Below are 20,189 nucleotides of genomic sequence, written 5' to 3'. Positions count from 1 at the left end.
GGCTATCAGTCTGAAAACTAGGCTGATTCGTGGTAGAACAGCATGTTGACAAGGTTTTCAGTCACCTGGAACCACTTAGGGAAGCCTTGCCCTTAGATGGTCACCTTGCTAATTTTACCTGGATTTATTTGTTCACCCCTTGTAGGTGCTACAGATTGATCCAGAAGTGACAGATGAAGAAATTAAAAAAAGATTCCGGCAGGTAAGTTATATATTTGTATGGATTTTATATTGTGTTGTGACCTATAGTAAAATGAAATATTTCCACCAAAACTAAATGCCTGCAGTAGAGCTACATCTCTAAATACACTGCATGTATGTTTAGCTAATTTTAAGCTTGTGAAAAGTGATTCTCCACCTTATTATCTGCACTGATTCATTTCTTAAAGGGAATGAAAATGCTGTGTCCAAACAAAAGAATTATCAGGGCTTCTCAATGCTGCCACATAAGTTGATGATTCCTGTGCCTAAATTATAGAGGCCAGAAAGCAACCCCCAGCTTCCCCATCCTCAAAAATCTTCTGCTTCATCAAAAGATGTCTACTTTTAGCAATATGTCTGACATGATCCTTAAGGCGTGACTGTGCCTCTTTGCAATTAATTTCCGCCGTGTGTGTGTGTGTGTGTGTGTGTGTGTGTGTGTGTGTGTGTGTGTGTGTGTGTGTGTGTGTGTGTGTGTGTGTGTGTGTGTGTGTGTAAGTGTGTGTGTGTGTAAATAATATATATATTTTGGCTCTGCTTCTAAAGCTTGTCGCCGAAGGACCAGAATAGGATCCCGAGAACTGGTTATGAAAACTTATCTTCTGTATGTAACAAACCTGTATGAATGCCTTTATAGTATCCAGACACTGAGGAAGAGCCAAAATTAAACTGAAAGCATTCCAATAAAAGCAAAAGTTGAAATGAATAAAGTACAAGTTATACTGAATGTTTCCCCATAAAACTATATATCAATCTGCTGAGCTCCCCTTGCTCCATAACCTCATGCCTGTAGTTTAGACAGAATTTTTGAGCTGACAGATTCCCTTTAACCCATTGATGACATATGCCATATACTTATGGCGGATGTGCACAGACTTTGTATAGAGCTGGCTTAAAAGGAATCTGTCTGCTCGAACATTCTGTCCAAACTGCAGGCATCTTGTTTAAGGCAGGAGGAGCTGAGCAGATTGTATATAGTCTTATGGGGACAATTTCAACATAACTTTTATTTTATTCATTACACCTCTCCTCATTCTGAACTGAACAGTCCAATTCGAATTTCCTTCCAAATTGTTTTTATACCTTCCTAGAGGCACTAATTAAGCCTTGGGCTATGTTCACTGGGTGGCTTTACTGCAGAATGTCCACAACAACGAGGATTTTGACACTGTTTTAACAGGGATTTTGGTGCGGATCCCCCCCCCCCCCCCCTCCATCCCCATTAAGAGGTGGATTCTGCAGTGCAAACGGTCATAAAATTGACGTCCCGTGGATTTGAGAATACCTGCAGGCTCATTAGGCTGAACACTAATCCCACGGACCAGCTCTGTCTCATTGCGGCCAGGGTGGCTGCTATATAAACATCACGGCCAGCGTGGCTGTAATCTATGCCTATTTTGGGTTAGAGTATCAACTCTTACATGCCCCGTAAATGAGGGCTTTTTGACTTTGGATGCCCTGTAAATGTGGGCTTTTTTGACTTTATATGCCCCATAAATGTGGGCTTTTTGTTTCTGAATGTCCTGGAAATGTGGGCTGTAGTGAGGACAGATTAGTGTTCAGCCTAATGAGCCTGCAGGTATTCTCAATTTGATGCCTGTCAGTAAACATAGGCTGTCACACTTTTTGGTTGTCTGTCTTTATCAGTACAGACAGTGTTAGCAAGATTGACTTAGCATCCGTGTATACCCCGTAAATGTGGGTTTGATGAGGATAAATAAGTGATCAGCTGGAACAACCTGCAGGCAGTCTTGATTTAACACCTGTTAGTGAATGTAATCTGATACACTTAATCTTGGTCTGTCTTTATCAGTACGGACTGTGTGGTCTTAATATCTAGACAAACTCGAATATAGTAAGCTGTATGCCACTTAATGTGGACTGGAGCATACACAAATAAAGATTCAGAGTATAACAAAGGCTCTAATAAGCCAAACATGATATAATTTCCATCCTGATGAAATGACACGTATGTTCGGTGTCATAGAAACGCGTTGATGGATTGATAGATGGAATAATCTGATTAAAGCTCCACTTTTTTGAAAAAAACTTTGACTCCAGAAAAATACGTATGGAATAAGCTATCTAACAACTATAACACACTATTTACACTAAGAGTAAGTGTTAGACAAGTGCTTTATATAGTGGAAGAATAATGTTCTCGCCCATATATCTGTTTTAATACACCCCAACCCTTCAATTGCTTTTGCAGCAGCTGACTGGCATTGTTTGCTCCAGTTAAATCTACAGTCCACTAGTACCCCCAGGTCTTTTTCCATATCACTTTTCCCTAACAGTACCCCATTTAGTGTATATTTGTGACATCTATTTCTCCTGCCCATGTGCATAACCTTATATTTATCAATATTGAACTTCATTTGCCATTTTTCTACCTAAGGCCCCAGCTTATTTAGGTGCTTCTGTAGCCGTACATTGTTCTCCTTTATATCAATTATCTTGTATGATTTTGTATCATTTGCAAATATTGATATTTTGCTGTGCAGCCCCTCTATCAGGTCATTGATAAATATATTGAACAGAATGGGGCCTAATACTGAACCCTGTGGCATCCCACTAGCGACGGTCAGCCAATCAGAGTACGAACCATTTATTACCACCCTCTGCTGTCTGTCTCTGAGCCAGTTCTTTACTCAAATACACACGTTTTCGCTTAGTCCGAGCTGTCCCATTTTATATATCAGCTTTCTATGTGGCATGGTGTCAAATGCACTAGTTTTACTCTGGGTCTCTCTTTTTTTTTTTTTTCAGTAGCATGTGGATGAAATTTTCAAAATCTCATCCACTTTGCTGCTTCAAATGCCGCTTTGCCAAGTCCGCATGGCAAATCCACCCCGTGTGAACATGGCTGTAATGTGGCACAAACGCAGAAAATGATCTTTTTGCGGTTGTGTGTCTTGTTTTAAAAAAAAACAAAAACACATTTTTATTGTTGGTGTAAGAGTTCTACCTAACCTTGTCCCTATGTGCTATCAGTGTGCTTCTCTCACCACTATGACAGTTTGTTAGCACATTGTCACTGTTTTCCATGACAGTGGCCCAAATGCAGTAAGGCAGCTTTTTGTGTTTGGGACTCATTGCAGTATGCTAACCTTGAGTACTGTTAAGCATTTTTGAGTGACAGCTTTGAGCGATCATTTCACATAAACTATTAAGTAGCTGCTCAGCTACTTAATAGCAATTAAGTGTGCAAATGAAGCCTTTAGTTGAAAGCTGTTAATGGCCGAGGGCTCTTATCTGCTTTCAGTTCCTTTGTACTCCGGGAACAATGCGATCAGCACTACCCGTGGAGAACTCCTGATAAGGCTGAGTGACAATTCTTAGGTTGGTCTGAATTTAACAATCAGATAGCAGTGCACGATGGCTGCAATGATGATCACTCAATCGCTTTTTTTAAATCAGCGCTCAGTGTAAATGGGCCTTAACACATGTCAGCCTTATCCGGAGTTCTTCACGGTTAGTGCTGATAGCATTGTTTCCTGTCGGAGAACAAAGGAACTGAATGCAGATAAGAGCCCTCAGGCTATTAACTGCATTCAGCTTGCGCAGAAGGGTCTTCTCCCATCTGTTCCGCCCCCTTCTACGTGTCATCGTGTAGCTCTGCCCCGTCACATGTGCCGATTCCAGCCAATCAGGAGGCTGTAATCGGCACACGTGACGGGGCGGAGCTACACGATGATGCGTGGAAGGGGGCGGAGCCAGAACGCCGCTGCTGCCGGACAGACCCGAAGGCAGAAGACCCTTCTGCGCAAGCGCGTCTAATCGGGGGATTAGATGCTGAAATTAGACGGAGCCATGGAGACGGGGACGCCAGCGCAGGGAAGGTAAGTGAATAACTTCTGTATGGCTCATATTTAATGCACGATGTATATTACAAAGTGCATTAATATGGCCATACAGAAGTGCTTAACCCCACTTGCTTTCGCGAGACAACCCCTTTAATTTGCACACAAAATTGTTCTTAAGTAGCTGAGTAGCTACGTAATACTTTATGCAACATGATCGCTCAAAGCTGTCACTGAAACTATCGTTTGAGCGATCATGGCTCAGTGTAAATGGGCACTAACTCTTATTCCCTCACTGTGCGTTGCATACAGAGGATTACTGAGTGCATAATGAAGAGGACTAGCTTCCTCTATACAGCAGTATGCAGAGCACAGCCCATTTGCTGGCGTATAGTTGGGAAATATTAGTGTAAAAAGTTAATTTATAAATTGGAAATCGACATCCTTTAGACTATTCATTAGTTACTGTAGTTAAAGGAGGTTGTAGGGTGACAGTCTTTTTAATGTTTAACTCTAATTGTTGCTTTTTTTCCCCCCTTCTCCAGTTATCAATTCTTGTTCATCCAGACAAAAATCAAGATGATCCTGAAAGAGCCCAGAAAGCCTTTGAAGGTATTGCTCTGTTCCTTAACAGAGCTGTGACCCTGTAATATTTATTAAAGGAAGCTGTCACATTAAAAATGCACTCCAATCTACCAGCAGTATCTTATAGAGCAGCAGAAGCTGAGCAAGTGCACACACACTAGATAATATATAACCTTTGTGTGTGTACTTGCTCAGCTCCCCTGCTCTGTAAGATACTGCTGGTATTGTCTAACTATTTTTTGTGGGAAAAGTTTTTTAATATAAATTTTGTATTTTAGTATTCTAAACTTCCACGCTTTCTTTTAAGGAGTTTTTAGGAGTTCAGTAAGCAATCCTACTTAGTGATTGACTGAACTGCATTTTTTTAATGTCACAGGTTCCCTTTTAAATAGGCACTGCATTTTCAGCAGACTTTGCATAAATCAATGGTACATGCAAATTTAAGTAACTTTTGTGACACCTCTTATCAGAGAAAAATGCTTCTTTCTCCACTTATCGGGCCCCTTTTTTCCTCCCACTCTCCTCTAAACCGTTCACTTTGAATTCACTTCAAAATCCGCCTTGGACTATCCGCTTACTGACAGATCAGATTACATGCTGTTGATTGAAGTCTGTGGAGGGAGGGAGGAGGAGCCAAGTGAGAGAGAAGCAATGAGACACACAAAGACATGCTGCTGCTAATCGTAAGCATTTTACTGTCTCACAGCTACTGCATTCACATACACCCTGCTCAGTACTTCATTATAATGTCTTCCATGTTGCTGTTTGCCTGTGTATAGGGGTACAAAATAGCCTCTGTGTGCTCTGTATGGCAAACATAATGGCTAGTCTCCACCCACCAATTTAGGGGAAAACTGAGAACTGGATATAAAGCCTGCAGAGAGGGAAATGTAGTAAAGCATGTCATATAAAAGTCATATAATGGCCAGAAATATTGATAATCGTTGTACACAAGACAGCTTATTCTAATCAAGTCACCTGAAAATGTAGGTGCACTGTAACTTATTTTGTGATTGGGGTAATATTAGTTCAGTAACTTACTACCTGCTTGGTTCTATTCGTATTAAACATATGCAATGCTATTCCATCTCTTTATCTTTTCCTTTTTGCATCTTGCAGCTGTGGACAAAGCATATAAACGGTTGCTAGATGCTGAGCAGAAGAAGAGGGCTCTAGATGTTATCCAGGCTGGATACGAGTACATTGAGCACATAGTAAGTCCTGTGGCATATACTTAACCCCTTAGTGACGAACATATTTTTTGCTTTAAGGACCAAGCAATTATCGTCATCGCATTGCAAGAGCCATAACTTCTTGACATAGCCGTATGAGGGCTTGTTTTTTGGGGGGACAAATTGTATTTTTTATTGGCATCACTTCGGGGTCCATATATTGTATTTTATAACTTGTTTTATTACATTTTTTGGGGGGGGGGGAGATATTAAAAAATCCCACAGAAATTCCTCTATTCTTTATGGGTTTTGTTCATGATTCGGTAAAAATATCATGACTTTACTGCAATACCAAGTTTATGTAGATTTCTTTGTTTACTATTACTACTTTTACCACAATAAAATCACATTTTTAAAGAAAAACAATTGAATCTACATTGCCGCATTCTAAGATCGATAGCATTATTATTTTTCCGGCAACGGAGCTGTGGGAGGGCTTGGCTTTTGCGGGAAGAGATGTAGTTTCTAATGGTACTACCGGTTTTCCCTGAAAATAAGCCCTACCCCGATAATAACCCCTTCCCCTATTTTCGAAAGCAATACTCAACTAGCCACCGCCATCTGTGTCACTCGCGCTGGTCTGCGGCGCTGTGTCAGGCTGCAGTCTTCTGCACTAACAGGATTCTTTTCTGGTGACGGTGCTTTGAATACCCCGTCTCCCGTTACAGAGAGCGTTGTGATTGGCTCGAGCACCAGCCAATCAAAGCTGCTGCTAGATCATTCACAGCCATTCAGTGAATGACATCACTGAATGGCTGTGATTGGTTCATCGAACGCCGGTTCTGATTGGCTGGCGCTCGATGCAATCACAGCGCTTACTGGAGGCGGGATATTTAAAAGCCTTATTACCCGAAGAGAATACTGTCAGCGCTGAGAACTGCAGCAGTGTGGGGACCAGAACGTAGGACACAGACGTCGGTGGCTAGGTGATAGTTTTTGTTTCGTTTTTGTTTTGTTTTTTAAACTTATTGCTTATACTCACCTAGCTGCCAGTGTCTGTGTCCCTCGCACTGGTCCCCACGCTGCTGCAGTTGTCAGCACTGACATGATTTGTTTCTTCTGATAACGGGGCTTTGAATAACCCGCCTCCGGTAAGCGCTGTGATTGGATTGAGCGCCAGCCAATTGGAGCCGGCGCTCCATGAACCAATCACAGCACTTACGGGAGGCGGGGTTTTCAAAGTCCCGTTATCGGGAGAAAAGAATACTGTCGGCGTTGAGGATTGCAGCAGCGCAAGGGACACAGTCGGAAGTGGCTAGATGCGTATTAGACACTCTCTGAAAATAAGACACTGCCTCTTTTGAGGCAAAAGTTAATATAAGACGGTCTTATTTTGGGGAAATCACGGTATTTTGTGGTACGTATGACTTTTGCATTGCTTTTTATGGTGTTATCTGGGAGGCGAACAAAAGAAAAATACCAATTCTGGCGTTTAGTTTTTTAAATGATTTTTACGGCGTTCACCATGTGAGATAAATAACAAAATGATGGTGATCCAAAAAATAAATCCTTTCCATAGCCAAATATTACAAGTGGGGGTGGCTCATACTAAAAATGAGATAATTTAGAAAGAAAAAGATAAGTGTGTTTTTAAAGTCATTGTACAGGTAGCATGAAGCAGATTTTTCTTTTTACCAAGACTGGGTCGTACTGATTTGCAGTGGTCCAGGTTTATTGAGTAAAGGCCCATTTACACTGGATGATTATCGCTAAAACTTTGCTCATCGGTGATCGTTTTAGCGATAATCTGTGCGTGTAAAGGGGCGCGGGGCACCTGCACTTCGGGCATCTTTCACTGATGGTTAAAACCAAGCTCACTTGATTTTAGCAATCAGTTTTATCAGTTGTTCTCCACGGGGGAGTACTGATAGCATTGTTTCCCCATGGAGAACAAAGGATCGGAGCGCAGCTAATAGCCTCAGGCTATTAGCCAGCATTCAGGGAAGGCTTAATTTGTATACCAATTATTTTTTATGCAAGATAATTGCTTAAAGCTGTCGCTCTTATTTTGTTTTTTTTTGTTTTTTTTAGGTTAAAGAAAAAAAGAAGCAATTGAAAAAAGAAGGAAAGTCATTAGATGTTGAAGAAGATGACTCTGAAGTTGTAAGTAGCTTCATAAGAATGCTTTGGAGCTCAATCAAGTGTGCACACACAGTGAGGATCGGTGATATATGTAAAGAGCTTCTCTACTTGAAGTGGTTTGTCCAGTATTCGTAAAAAGGATCTTCCCACAAAAGGCGCTACGTCTGTCCATAGGCTGTGTTTGGTATTGCAGTTCAACTAAATTCACTTTAATGCAGATGAGCTGCGATAACAGATGCACACACTGTGGGTAGACATTCTAGTCCTACAAAACGTATTTAAATAGGTTTTCAGGAAATGGGTCTTTTTCTGCTGTTAATGTTCTATGGTTCATCTATTCTGCCCTTATATTCCCGTTTTATTTTTATTTACCTTGGGATAGGCCATAACAAACGATAGGTGGGGTCTGAGTCCTGGCACCTGATTGGAGGGGACTCTCCACTGTTTACCAACACAGTAACCTATTTTTACAGGTTGTGCCTGGTACTGCATCTTACTGCAGCTTCCCATTATTGGTTTGACTACTTTTAAGATGCTCTCTTCTTCAATTGTAAGCATGGCTGTAATGGATACACAGCATAATTTTTCCAGTGTGGTTGTCGTACAAAGTGCCCCAAACAAATAGTCTTGGCAATTAATTTGGTCTTTTGCTCATGTCTGAAACGGAGGACAGGGTTTGCTTGGTAAGGGTGGGATTATACTTTCCCACTCCAAATTTTTTTTTCTTCTGAACATGTTAATTGATTTTACAGATTTCAGCAGTGTATTGATTTTCATGCTACAGAGTTAGAGGAGAGTCATGAAGAATAATGAACAGCTAATGAGACCAGAAGATTTTAGAATTGCAGCTGATTACAGCTGGAGTGATTGCAATTCATTTTTTTTGGAATGGTGGCTGCACTTTAACCCTTTACTTGCCAACCACATATCTCCTACATCCCTGCAGGGAGGCACTTGAATAGCCAAAATGTGAGATGTCCTTGCTACTAATTGCTATATCCTTGACTGTGTTGTGGCTAGAGCATCGCTTTTAGGCTTGTCTTTAAATATTGTCTTTAAAACAGATCAAGTTTGAATCCTGGTTAAAGTCACAAAACAACCTGATTGATGTGGGAGTTGAAGTGACAGCTGCATGTACCTGCAGCTCTCATTCCCAACTTATTCTATAGACTTTCTCAGGCTGTGTTGCACCTAGGGCATGGATTGTCGTCTTGTATTAAAGCAGAGTCTTGATGAACTGCTTTGTATTGTTTTAAAGCCAGCTGCTACATGGCTTGTGATAGAGCAATTGAAGAGGTGCCCCCCTTTTGCCAGCTTTCAGTTTCGCTTTTTTTTTTAAAAATTTGTTTTATTTATTGGCAAATGATTTGTGAAATACAGAATAAACAGAAATTTTGTTCGATACATAGTAATATAGATAAAGTTATAACAGGTTAACACAAAGATTGTTGCTGCATTTCTTAAACTACTTGGTTATACATTTATAGCAATAAACTTTTAAACTTTTTTAACAAAAACAATCGAATACTGTCCTTATTCTAAATCCTGATGAGAGAAAGTTACAAGTTTTCAAGCGCGTGTCAATAGGAGAGGGGGGGGGGATGCGAGGGGGTGAAGAGAGAGAGAGAGGGGGGGGGGGGGTTGGTGTAGATAAGGCCTAGGGTTCAGTCGATAAGCAGAGTAGAGTGGGAGTCCATCCAAGTTCCCCATACTTTTTGGAATTTAGTCGGGCAGCTTCTATTTTGGTATATGATTTTTTCATCTGAGGCTACAGTGTTTACAGATTGGATCCAGTGTGGGACTGAGGGGGGTTCTATCGCCATCCATTTCATGGCTATCTCCTTACGGGCTAGAAATAGCGTCCTTTCAAGAAAGATGCGAGTGTAATATGGCCACACCTCCTCCTCCAGCAGGCCAAACAGCGCCACTTTAGGGTCCAAGTCGATGGATAGTGGGGGGCATAAGAGTGAGTTCATAAGGTCCGTCACTTTTGACCAGAACTCATTAACAAGAGGGCATTCCCAAATTAAGTGCCAGAAATCCGCCTTCAATTGGCGGCATCTCTGGCAGGAATCTGAGGTTGTATTACGCATTTTATGTGGACGGTTGGGAGTAAGATAGGCTTGATATATAATGTATAGTTGAATTAATTTGTTGTTTACGGCCGGTGACACTGCCAAATGGGATTCAGAGATGTCTTGCCACTCTTCAGGTGTGAGAGATGGGATGGCAAGTTTCCATTTGTCATATGTTGGGAGTGGATTGAGATCTATTTTAGCTGAAAGGAGGTGTGTGTACAGGGCCGATATTAGGCCTTTGGGCCCTTGGGATTTGAGGATGCCGATTGTGGGAAATTTGGATATACGTGACGAAGTAGGTGGGAATTGAGAGTTCAGTGCGTGTCTCAGTTGGAAAAATCTAAATAGTTGAAGGTGCGGGGCCTGCAGCTTGTCGCACAGTTGCATGAATGTAGGGAGTGTTTCATCTATGTATATATCTTTTAATGTGTGTACTCCTTTAGCAGTCCAGTACTGTGGGTCTGGAACTGACTGTAGTGCAGTAAGACCAGGGTTATTCCAAAGGGGGAGTTCTGGCACCACATCCTGGTATCTCTGCAGTGTCTTTACTTCCTTCCACACGCTGAGAGCTAATCTGTGAAGCGGGACTAGTTCGGTTGATCCGGTACATTCCGGGAATTCCAAGAAACTCAAAAGGTTGTTCCCTGCCACTTGTTTTGCAAGTTGTTTATCTGCTATAGGGAGTTCTTTATCTAAGACCCAGGCTCTAATATTTCTCAGTTGTCCTGCCAGGTAATAGAGCCGGAGATCCGGGAGGGCCATTCCGGCTTGTTCCTTGGGTCTTTGTAGAGTTGATAGGCTCAATTTGGAACGGGAGGAGTTCCAAACGAATGTTATAATTAGCGAATTTAAAGATTTAAAGAAGTGTTTGGGGACACTCGCTGGCATGTGTTGCAATATGTACAAGCATTTGGGTTGAATGACCATTTTGATGAGGTTTATACGCCCAGCCACAGAGAGCGGCAGCTTAGCCCATCGCTGCAGTTTATGTTTTATGTTCTCTAGTAGTGGGTTTATGTTGTCTGCTATAGCATTGTTGTAGTCATATGACATGAACATCCCTAGGTATTTAAATGTTGTAACCGGTTTTAGTCCATATCTTGTGACACATGGATCATTTTGGGGGTTAATTTCTGTGTAAAGGATTGTTGATTTGGAGCAGTTAACATGTAACCCGGAAAAATGGGAGAATCTATCTATGTGTGTCATAGCTTGGGCAAAGGAGTTTGATGGGTTCGATAAAAATACGATTGTGTCATCTGCATACAGTCCCAGTTTGCTTTCAAGGTCTGCCCATTTAATGCCGGTCACGTTGGGGGCGCTTCTCAGCCGGATCGCCAGTGCCTCAATGGCTATGGCAAATAAGGCCGGAGATAGAGGGCAACCCTGTCGGGTGCCTCTTGCCAATTGAAATTCCGTTGATGGGATGCCATTTACGATTACGTTTGCACTCGGGGACTTGTATATCGTTTTGACCCATTGTAGAAAATTAGGTCCAAATCCAAAGCGGATCAGACAGGCTTCCAGAAAGGCCCATTCCAAGGAATCAAAGGCTTTTGCCATGTCAAGTGAGACCAGAGCCCAGGGCATGTTATATTGTTTACCTAGTTGGATAGTTGTCTGGACTCTACGGATATTTATGGTCGTGGATTTCCCTGGCATGAAGCCCGTCTGGTCGGGATGTATAATGGAGAGGATCACCTGATTTAGCCTAGTGGCCAGGATTTTGGTTAGGATCTTGTAATCTGTGTTTACCAGTTATATAGGCCGATAAGAGCTGCAATCTGTAGGGTCCTTCCCAGGTTTCAAAATCACTACTATGGAGGCTTTGTAGAATGAAGGTGGGAGTTTTTTGTCTATTTGGGCTTGGCTTCATGCCTCAAGGAGTTGTGGGCCTAGTTGTTCGTAGTATTTACGGTATGTCTCGATTGGGAGACCAGCGGGACCTGGTGATTTGTTAAGAGCCATATCCTGGATTATTAGTTGGATCTCCTCCAGAGTGATGGGACCTTCTAGGAGGTCAACCTGCTCTTCAGAGAGGGTTGGGAAATTTAAGTCGTTTAAGTAGTCTAGAATGTCCGCCACTGTGTTTTGAGAGGAAGAACTATATAAGTTGGCGTAGAATTCTTTAAAGCAGTTTGTAATAGACGGAGCATCGGTGAACTCTATTCCCCATTGATTCTTAATCTTAAGGATCGTATTAGCTTGATTTTCACGCTTAATAAGGTTGGCGAGTAAGTGGCTAGACTGGTTTCCTAACTCAAAATAGTGTTGCTTGGAGAAGAATAGTTTGCGTTTTGGCTTTGGCATGTATTTGGTGTCTAAAAAGACGAGAGAGACTGAGCCAGGCTTTTTTATTGGAGTCTGTGGGGGCAGATATGTATTGTTTCTCAGCTTCTAGGGTCTGGTTCTCTATCTCTTTATCGGCCTGGGATGTCGATTTTTCTTTTTCTTTTTTCTTTTTTTTTTAAATGTGCGAAATGGCAGATTTAAGGCACCCTCTGATATAGGCCTTAAGAGTGTCCCACTTCAAGGCGGGATGGGTGTTGTCATTATGGCCGTCTAAGAATAGGGAAATGTGGAAGGGCGTTTGGTCTTCTGATCCAATGAGCTTGAGCCAGAATGGGTGTAGTTTCCAAGTGGGCCTAATATTATGTTGGGGGAATTTTAGGGTTAGCAGTATAGGGCTGTGGTCAGATATGCCTCTCGGGCAATGTGTTATGTCTGAGAGATATACTGCCAGTTCTATGGATCTGAATATGTAATCAATTCTTGTCAATGCGTTGTAACCTGGTGAATGGCATGTGTACTCCCGCGTTTCAGGGTGATGGAGTCGCCAAAGATCGACCCATCCGACGCTTTCGATCAGCTGTCTCAAAGGGGAGTTTAAGATAGGGGTGGCGTTAGGGGGTACGCGGAATTTGTCTTTAGAGGGGTCCATTACCATATTGAAGTCGCCTAGGCAGATCACTCCTGCCAATGGGTATTGGTGTGCAAACGCTATGGCAGTCTGCAGAAGATGAAGATTGCTGTGAGGTGGATTGTAGATGGATAGAATGACATAGGGTTTGGAGTCCATTTCTCTGTATACAAATACAAATCTTCCTTCGGGGTCCCTACGGGTGTTGATAGGGTTCCATCGCAGCGATTTGTGGATAAGCACGGAGACTCCTCTGGAGCAGGAGGTGTGGAAGGAGTGAGCAGTCCACTGGACCCATGGCTTTAAAAGGGCATCTGCCTTGTCCCTGATAAGATGGGTCTCTTGCAAACTAATAATGTGTGGGTTTATTTGCTTAATGTATGAAAATGCTGTCCTTCGTTTGAGAGCTGTGCCGAGCCCTCGAACATTCCAGCTAAGACACTGCAGAGACATTGTTACCTATGTGGGTATGGGATTTAGCTGTTATATCCGTATCCACGGGGTGGGGGAAAGGGAAGGGCGTTGGCGGGTGTAAGGGGAGAGGTTGTGTCAGTGCATACTTGTAAAAAACATTAATGGAGAACAGAGTACAACAATTTGAACCATTAGTCTCCGGCATCTCGCTTAAGTGGCGGCGCGGTGCCAAAGAACAACAAAGTAGAGAAAGATAGAGCTAAGGAAAAGGGAAAAAAAGACAGAGGAAGAGAGGGGGGAGAAAAGAAAAGAAACCAAGAACAATTTAGCTACAATCTAGCTAGAAGTAGCAGATGTTGCGTTGTTGGGGGGAGGGGGTCTCTTGATGGCCTTTAGCGGTTGAAAGTTGACTGCCGGGTCCCAGTAATGACTTAAAGGTGTCTCGGCCATATTTCACGTCGTCTATAAGTCAAGGGGGTGTTGGGAACTTGGGTCATAACCACGCTTAAAGTTCTGCTGCAAATGTAGTGAGGTCAGTCATCCTTTGGTGTTTCGGGATGCATGTCCAGCCACTCCAGGGCCTCCGTGGGAGATTGGAGGAAGACTACTTTTCCTTGGGCTACTATTCGTAGGCGGGCTGGGTATGCCATTGAGTAGGGAATCTGTCTTTCTTTAAATTTTCGTTTCACTTCTATAAAGGTGGCTCTTTGTTTTTGAAGTTCGGCAGAGAAGTCGGGAAATATGGAGATCGTTGTATTGTTGTACTTTAATGGGCCTTTTAATCTGGCTTGACATAGTGTGGCGTCTCGGTCCCTGCAATTTAGGATCCTCACTAGGAATGGGCGCGGGGGGGCTCCCGGTTGTGGCGGTTTTCCAGGGACTCGATGGGCTCTTTCTACTGCAAAGTGGGTAGAAAAGGTGTCATCTCCCAGTAACGATTTCAGCCAGGTCTCAGCGAATGTTTCCGGGTGGGAGCTCTCTGATTTTTCGGGTAGGCCTACTATGCGTAGGTTATTACGGCACGAACGATTTTCCAAATCGTCTGTTTTGGACTGGCAAAAGTCTATTGTCCTAGTTGCTTTTTTAACCGCCGTAGTGGGCGCAGGGAGTCTTCTGCGTTAGAAAAGCGGTCCTCCATTTCCCGCATTCTGTCACGCATGTTATGCAAGTCTTGTCTTAACAAGGAGACGTCAGATTTTATCTCCTCTATTTTGTTGGTGAGAGAGGATTTGCAAGTATTAATTGCATCTAGAAGTTGCGCATGGTGGGTTCTGGGGTTTGCCCCGTTTCATCTTCAGGTTCTTTCGTCTGAGTAGGTCACGTTGCGCGCGGGGTGTGATCAGAGGTTTCAATGCGGGAGAATTCTTTTAGCTTTTCGGCAGCGGAGCCGCTTTTAGCACGTGTACTCATGATAGAATTCGTTAGGTTAGCGTAGCGGGTTATGAAAGTTGTCGACGTGATATAGACGGTGTCAGTATTTTGTAAGGGTCAGAAGTCGGTATATTTGTGTCGTTATAAGCTGTTAAGAGGCGATTGTTCGGTAATCCGGACCGTGGTAGCGCCTGGTTATCTTTGGCTTTGGTCCGACCGCGGCACAGGGGGCGAGGGCCCGCATCAATCAAACGTAGCAGCCCGCCGGCTGTAGGGCTCGACCGTCCGCCTTTGCAGGTATAATTTAAGGTCAGAGGTAGGTCAGTGTCCACCGCGGGGCCCCTAACTTATTGGCCCACTTTTTAGCCCGGTCCGTCTACAGAAGTATGTTGGGGTAGTCAGCCCCTCGGCTGTCTCAGGGGATAAGGTGGTTTTGTTATTGGCCACCTGGCCAGAGTTTATGACTGTAGGGGGTCTGTGAGATCAGTCCAGGATATTGTCCCCCAGCCCCTGATGGATCACTTACAGTTTGTTGCCGGCTCCGCAGGGCCGGATCCGAGAGGGAGGCCCCCTCTGGTACAGAGTCTCGGGGGGTATCAGGTGCCGCGGTCCGGTGGTAGCAGGATGATCCGGAGGTGAGCCGCCGGAGATGGTCGGGCCAGCCGCAGCCCGCGCCGGAGGTAAGGAGGAAGGGTCTTCAACCTGCAGGGTCGGGATCAGATCGGCGCACAGCCTCACGGCCAGCGCGCTGTGAAGTGCTGGGTGCCGCAGCTAAACGGCGGCAGGGGCTGGAGAGCGGCGGGGGCAGCAGGTCGTGACCCCCGTCGGGTCCCGCGGCAGCAGCGCCGGCACGGAGATGGTCCACGTCTCCCTCCCGAGGAGACAGGCGCTCGAAAGCAGCGCAGCAGCTTCAAGGCGAGGCAGGGGGAGCGCTCGGACCCGCCGCGGGTCCAGCTGGGAGCGGGCACCCCCGAAGAGCGGCAGCAGCCCCCGGCCCGCAAGACCAGGTCCGGACCGGCACGGGTTTCAGGAGACCGCAGGTAAGCGGCGGCGGGGCAGCCGGAGCCAGCAAATGAATCGCGGCTCCCGCTGGAGCTTCTCGGCGATGGTCCGGTCCCAGAAGTGGGAGAAGCGGGGTATTTCTCCCTTCAGGAGTAGGGTTGGAGGCTTCAGTAGAGGGTCGCCTCCACCCGAGTCCCGATCAGGCACGGGTCCCCGCGGCTCGGGGCTCGGAAGCAGCGTGGGGGTGGGGGGGGGGGGGCACGATGTAAGTGGAGTGTCGCAGCCGGTCCCGGGTCCCGGAGGGGTCCTGCGCCAGATGGTAAATAGGAGAAAACAGCCCCCGAGAGTCCCGGTGCAGCCGGCCAGCAGGATAGAATAGCAAGGCAGGCGGCTAGCGAAGCGCGGGAAGATGGCAGGGCGTTGGCGCCGTCTCTCTCCCCCGCCCCAGCTCTCGGCTCTATTATAGGTGTCAGGAGGCTGCAATCGTCCTCAGCCGAGGTTCGGCTTGTCTATTAGGGATTAGGAACCCGTTGGTGTAGTTTGAAGTTTCCAGGTTTTGTTAAAGCCAGGATTTTGTACGGATTTTGATATCCCCCCTGGGGAGCTCTTATTACTTGCGACTCTCCATGTCGGGCGCTCCAGTTTTGCTTTAGTGTGAGTGAGGAGGAGCAGGGCTGCTGGCAAGCTGACTGGGAGAAGGAGAGACAGATATCAGATCCTAATGTGATTGGAGATGTGATACTATTTATTTTGTAATTTTATGTTGCTCATCTGGTAAATCCAGTGCAGCCACTTTGGTGGTCTTGGCAGTCCCTGTTGCTGCCCTACAGTGGTAGCACAGTGAGCACGTGACTGCTGAGAACAGTGATTAGCTGCAGCAGTCACGTGCTTGTAGTTGGAACGGTATTGAAGGATGGCAACATAGGCAGGTGAGAATACCTGAACTGCAGTGCTTGATTTTCCAGGTGGTTTATACTTATTTTGTCTTAATAATTTGTCTTTCAGCCAGTCCTCTAAAGATCTCAAGCAATCCATTAAATCCTTTCGCTGTCATGGGTTTTGAGGCATTTTGCACCTCCAGTAGCCAAAACAATTTCTTGTTCACGTTATTGAAGGACACAGCAAGACCTTGGATATAGCTGCTGCCACTAGAAGTCGGAGACAAAGCAAAGAGTTAGTCCCTCCTACCAGCTATAACCCTATTGTAGCCACTGAGTTAAATCAGTTTTAGCTTGGTGTCTGTAGGAGACAGTCCTGCTCTACAGGTCTTGCTGCTTTAGTTTTTTTTTTTTTTTTTTTTTTCTTCTTTCCCCTTGTAGATCAGGAATCTAGGGTTGGCATTAGATCCTATTGTTTCCCTGGCTGAGAAGGGAGAACAGAGCGGCCATAGCCTCCCTCTTTTCTAGCCTTCTTTAAGAAGAAAATGAGGCACAGATGGGCCCTAACTAATCTGTGACCCACCAGCAACAGGGTTGCTCCACCCCCACCCCCTCTTTTTTTTTTTTTTTTAATGGCAAGTTTTCAGTCTGGAGTGCTCTCTTCCATACCAAAGGAAGGAGACACTGCTGGACCCTGGAAACCCAGAGGGATCCTCTGTGAGTGCATTCTTGAGGTATGTGCCTCTCCATCCCTTTCCTTTCTCCTGCCAATGATCCATGCATAGCTCCAGGATCTGCTCTAGTGTCCTCAGGCAGTAGTGGATTACAGACCCCTCACCATCCTCAGTAGGCGCTCTCATTTTTGACTAGTGGTCAGTGCATGCTCTCTGATCCAGCCACCAGCTCCTTCCACAACTGTGGGGGATCCAGCCAGTGTTCCCTCTGTGTGCGACCGTGGCAGGATTCGGGACAGTAGGTAGGCGTGTTTTGCTTGCCTTTCCCCGCCCGAAAAACTAGGCCCCAGCTATAGGCATAGCTAGATTGTATTCTCTAGGGGGCAAGACTTCCTGCAGGTACTCACAGGGGGGAGAGGTCACTTTTGCAACTCCATCCAACACGCCTGGCTGGCCTTATGCTTCTAATTTTACTCCCAGCTTCGTGCCTGAACAAGCTAAGGTTTACAGGGGTTTGACTTCCTCCCTCAGCACAATCTTACCTTTGTCTTTGTCAAGAGTATATCGGCCTCAGCATTTCCAACCTCCTTGTCCTTTCTATTGAAGGTGGTCTCTGCATTCCACATCAATGAGGACATTGTCTTAGCTTCATTTTGCCCCTCTGCAATTCACCCTCGGGAATGAGTCCTACACAAATTGAATTTGATGCAAATCTTGGACTGTACCTTTTACCAAACGTCATGTTTTCAGCACTGCAACTCGCTCTTTAATTCCATATGGCTCAAGAAGTGGCCTTGTGGCTTTCAAACTGTCCTGTCACGTTGGATCAGGTCAGCAGTGGTGGATGCTTACCATGTCACACTCTGACATCCTCCCTTCTACTCGGACAGTGGGTGCCTCCTATGAGGTGCGCAACGGCTTCTCTACACACTGTCTCAAAGCTGGCGTGCACTTTTGCATCCGATAACTCCTCTTTCAGTTAAACAATTTTGCAAACCGCAATTTAACTGACCACGTGTCCTTGTCTGTTTTCCCACCCCTGAGGGATTGCTCTTGAATGTTCCATGGTCTTCAGCTTTGTTCCCCAATGCATTAGATGAGAAACCAAGATTTTTGTGCTTGCCGTGAAATCTGTTTCTTGTCTTGTTCTTTGGACATTGAACACAAAGAGTGTTGTTTTCTGAAAACCGGCCTCCATGTTCAAGCATTCCTCCTGGAGTTGTATGTGATTTTTAACAATCTATTACGTTTGTAATGTTGTTTTTCACATTATCTGGTTTAATCGATTTCCTTCCTACTGGCTATGCTTACTGCTTGCGTACAAACTGGTTAGTTTGGTGCCTGCAGGAGGGGTATAGCTGGTACGAAGAGGTAACACTTCTTCTGCTTAGTGTCCACCTCTTAGTGACAGTAGCTATACCAATGGTCTTCAGCTGTCCCCCACCCCCAACTCCACCCCAATGAAGGAGAAGAGAAAGCAATTTTACATCAAGTACAAAAATCTTATTTTAGAAGGCCTCTGTAAATCACAGTATACAGCATATTGCAGTAGCACTGAATAATATATATTATAGATGGCTTGGCACATCCAGGTTTGCTGGGCAGGTGTATGTATTTTTAATTCCTTGCCTCTCAGCATTTTAATTTGGTCCAATAAAATTTTTTTAGGGTATTGAACTTGGGTGTTTCCGGCCCTTTGCCTGCTTTTAGACAAGCAGATACTTGTTTGAGCGAGTGATGTCATTGCTAGGTTGTTCACCCTTGTTTAGACAGGTAGACACATTGTTGGCTCATTCAAATGAGTATCCCTCAGTCTTTCACATTTGCTGTATAAGCGAATGTGAAAGGCTGAACGAGCATTGTTTAAAATAATTAGGTGAATGAGCCAACGATTATTTTTATGCCTGCATAAGATGGATGAGTGAAAAGCAAACGTTAAAAAGAAAAATGCCTTAGCAATATAGCATGTTGACGTGCATTTTGGACACAATGTATGTTAACAAAACATTGATTTTGGTCTTATTTTAAAAACAAAATTCTTATCTTTAACACACAACCACATAAAACTCTTTGCAATACACCCTGAGATAAAGGCTGTGAAACTATAGTCTGAAGTGGGAGATAAATATGCCTGCACATCTCATTCCCAACAGCTATATCTCAGGTTATTTTGCAGATGGACTTTTACTCTTGGACTTGTTTTAAAACAAACAGCCTTCAGCTGTAGTCTGCGGTGAAGTTTGGTACTGGTGTAATATGTCTCCACCGGAAGTATGGGTGGATACATGGGTTGGACAGCTGAGTTACAGGGGACGGGCAGGTCACTCACACAGCTGCGGATTGGCTTATGCCCCCACACAGCTCCCCAGAGACGCATGTACCGGTTCTCCTCGCCCCGCTGGCAGGCTCCCATCTGACCTCCTGACACCCCACTATCGCTCTCCTCTCCGTGCTGCTGGCTGCTTTCCATGTCCGCTTCCGACCCCGCTGTCACTCTACCCGGTTATAGCTTGTGGTGGTGGTGGGGAAGGGGGGGGGGGGATTGGGACAGGCTACCATCTGGAGGGGTCAGGGCTGAGGATGGGACAGCCCCACAAAACAGCAGCACCCACCGATTGTCAGCCAGCAAGTAACTGGCGGGCCAGGAGGAATAGACCGCCGTCTGTTGCACACTGCCAACCAGAGGGAGCGACATGCAGGAGCTGAGGGTCCGGGACTGAAGACCGCATAACAGCCGCACAAAGCAGGAGCCTGTCACCCAGCACAAGTAACAGTGGGGACGGGACACAGCAGAGGCCAGGAGAGCCAATCGGTAGGGGCGTGACTTAGGAGTTACCTCCAGCTCTGCCTGGTCAACCCCTAGCTTCCGGTGTCAACATATGACACCAGTACTGTGTAGTAGTTTGACGTACCACTTTGCATGGATGTAGAACATTTGTACTTGGTACG

General features: G+C 45.0%; 1 protein-coding gene across 2 annotated transcripts in view; it reads left to right on the top strand.

The window, feature by feature from the left end:
* DNAJC8 (DnaJ heat shock protein family (Hsp40) member C8) overlaps positions 1–20,189 on the top strand; it is a 62,793-nt gene that overhangs the window by 8,853 nt on the left and 33,751 nt on the right. For both annotated transcript variants that reach the window (XM_066573656.1, XM_066573649.1), the window contains exons 3-6: positions 146–202; positions 4,550–4,616; positions 5,709–5,803; positions 7,853–7,924. In XM_066573656.1, coding sequence (XP_066429753.1) covers positions 146–202; positions 4,550–4,616; positions 5,709–5,803; positions 7,853–7,924 — 291 coding nt within the window. The remainder of the gene's footprint in view (positions 1–145; positions 203–4,549; positions 4,617–5,708; positions 5,804–7,852; positions 7,925–20,189) is intronic.

Source organism: Eleutherodactylus coqui, chromosome 1, assembly GCF_035609145.1.
Source record: "Eleutherodactylus coqui strain aEleCoq1 chromosome 1, aEleCoq1.hap1, whole genome shotgun sequence".
NCBI lineage: Eukaryota > Metazoa > Chordata > Amphibia > Anura > Eleutherodactylidae > Eleutherodactylus > Eleutherodactylus coqui.
Note: the sequence above shows the minus strand (reverse complement) of the source record. Positions and strands in the feature narration are given on the sequence as shown.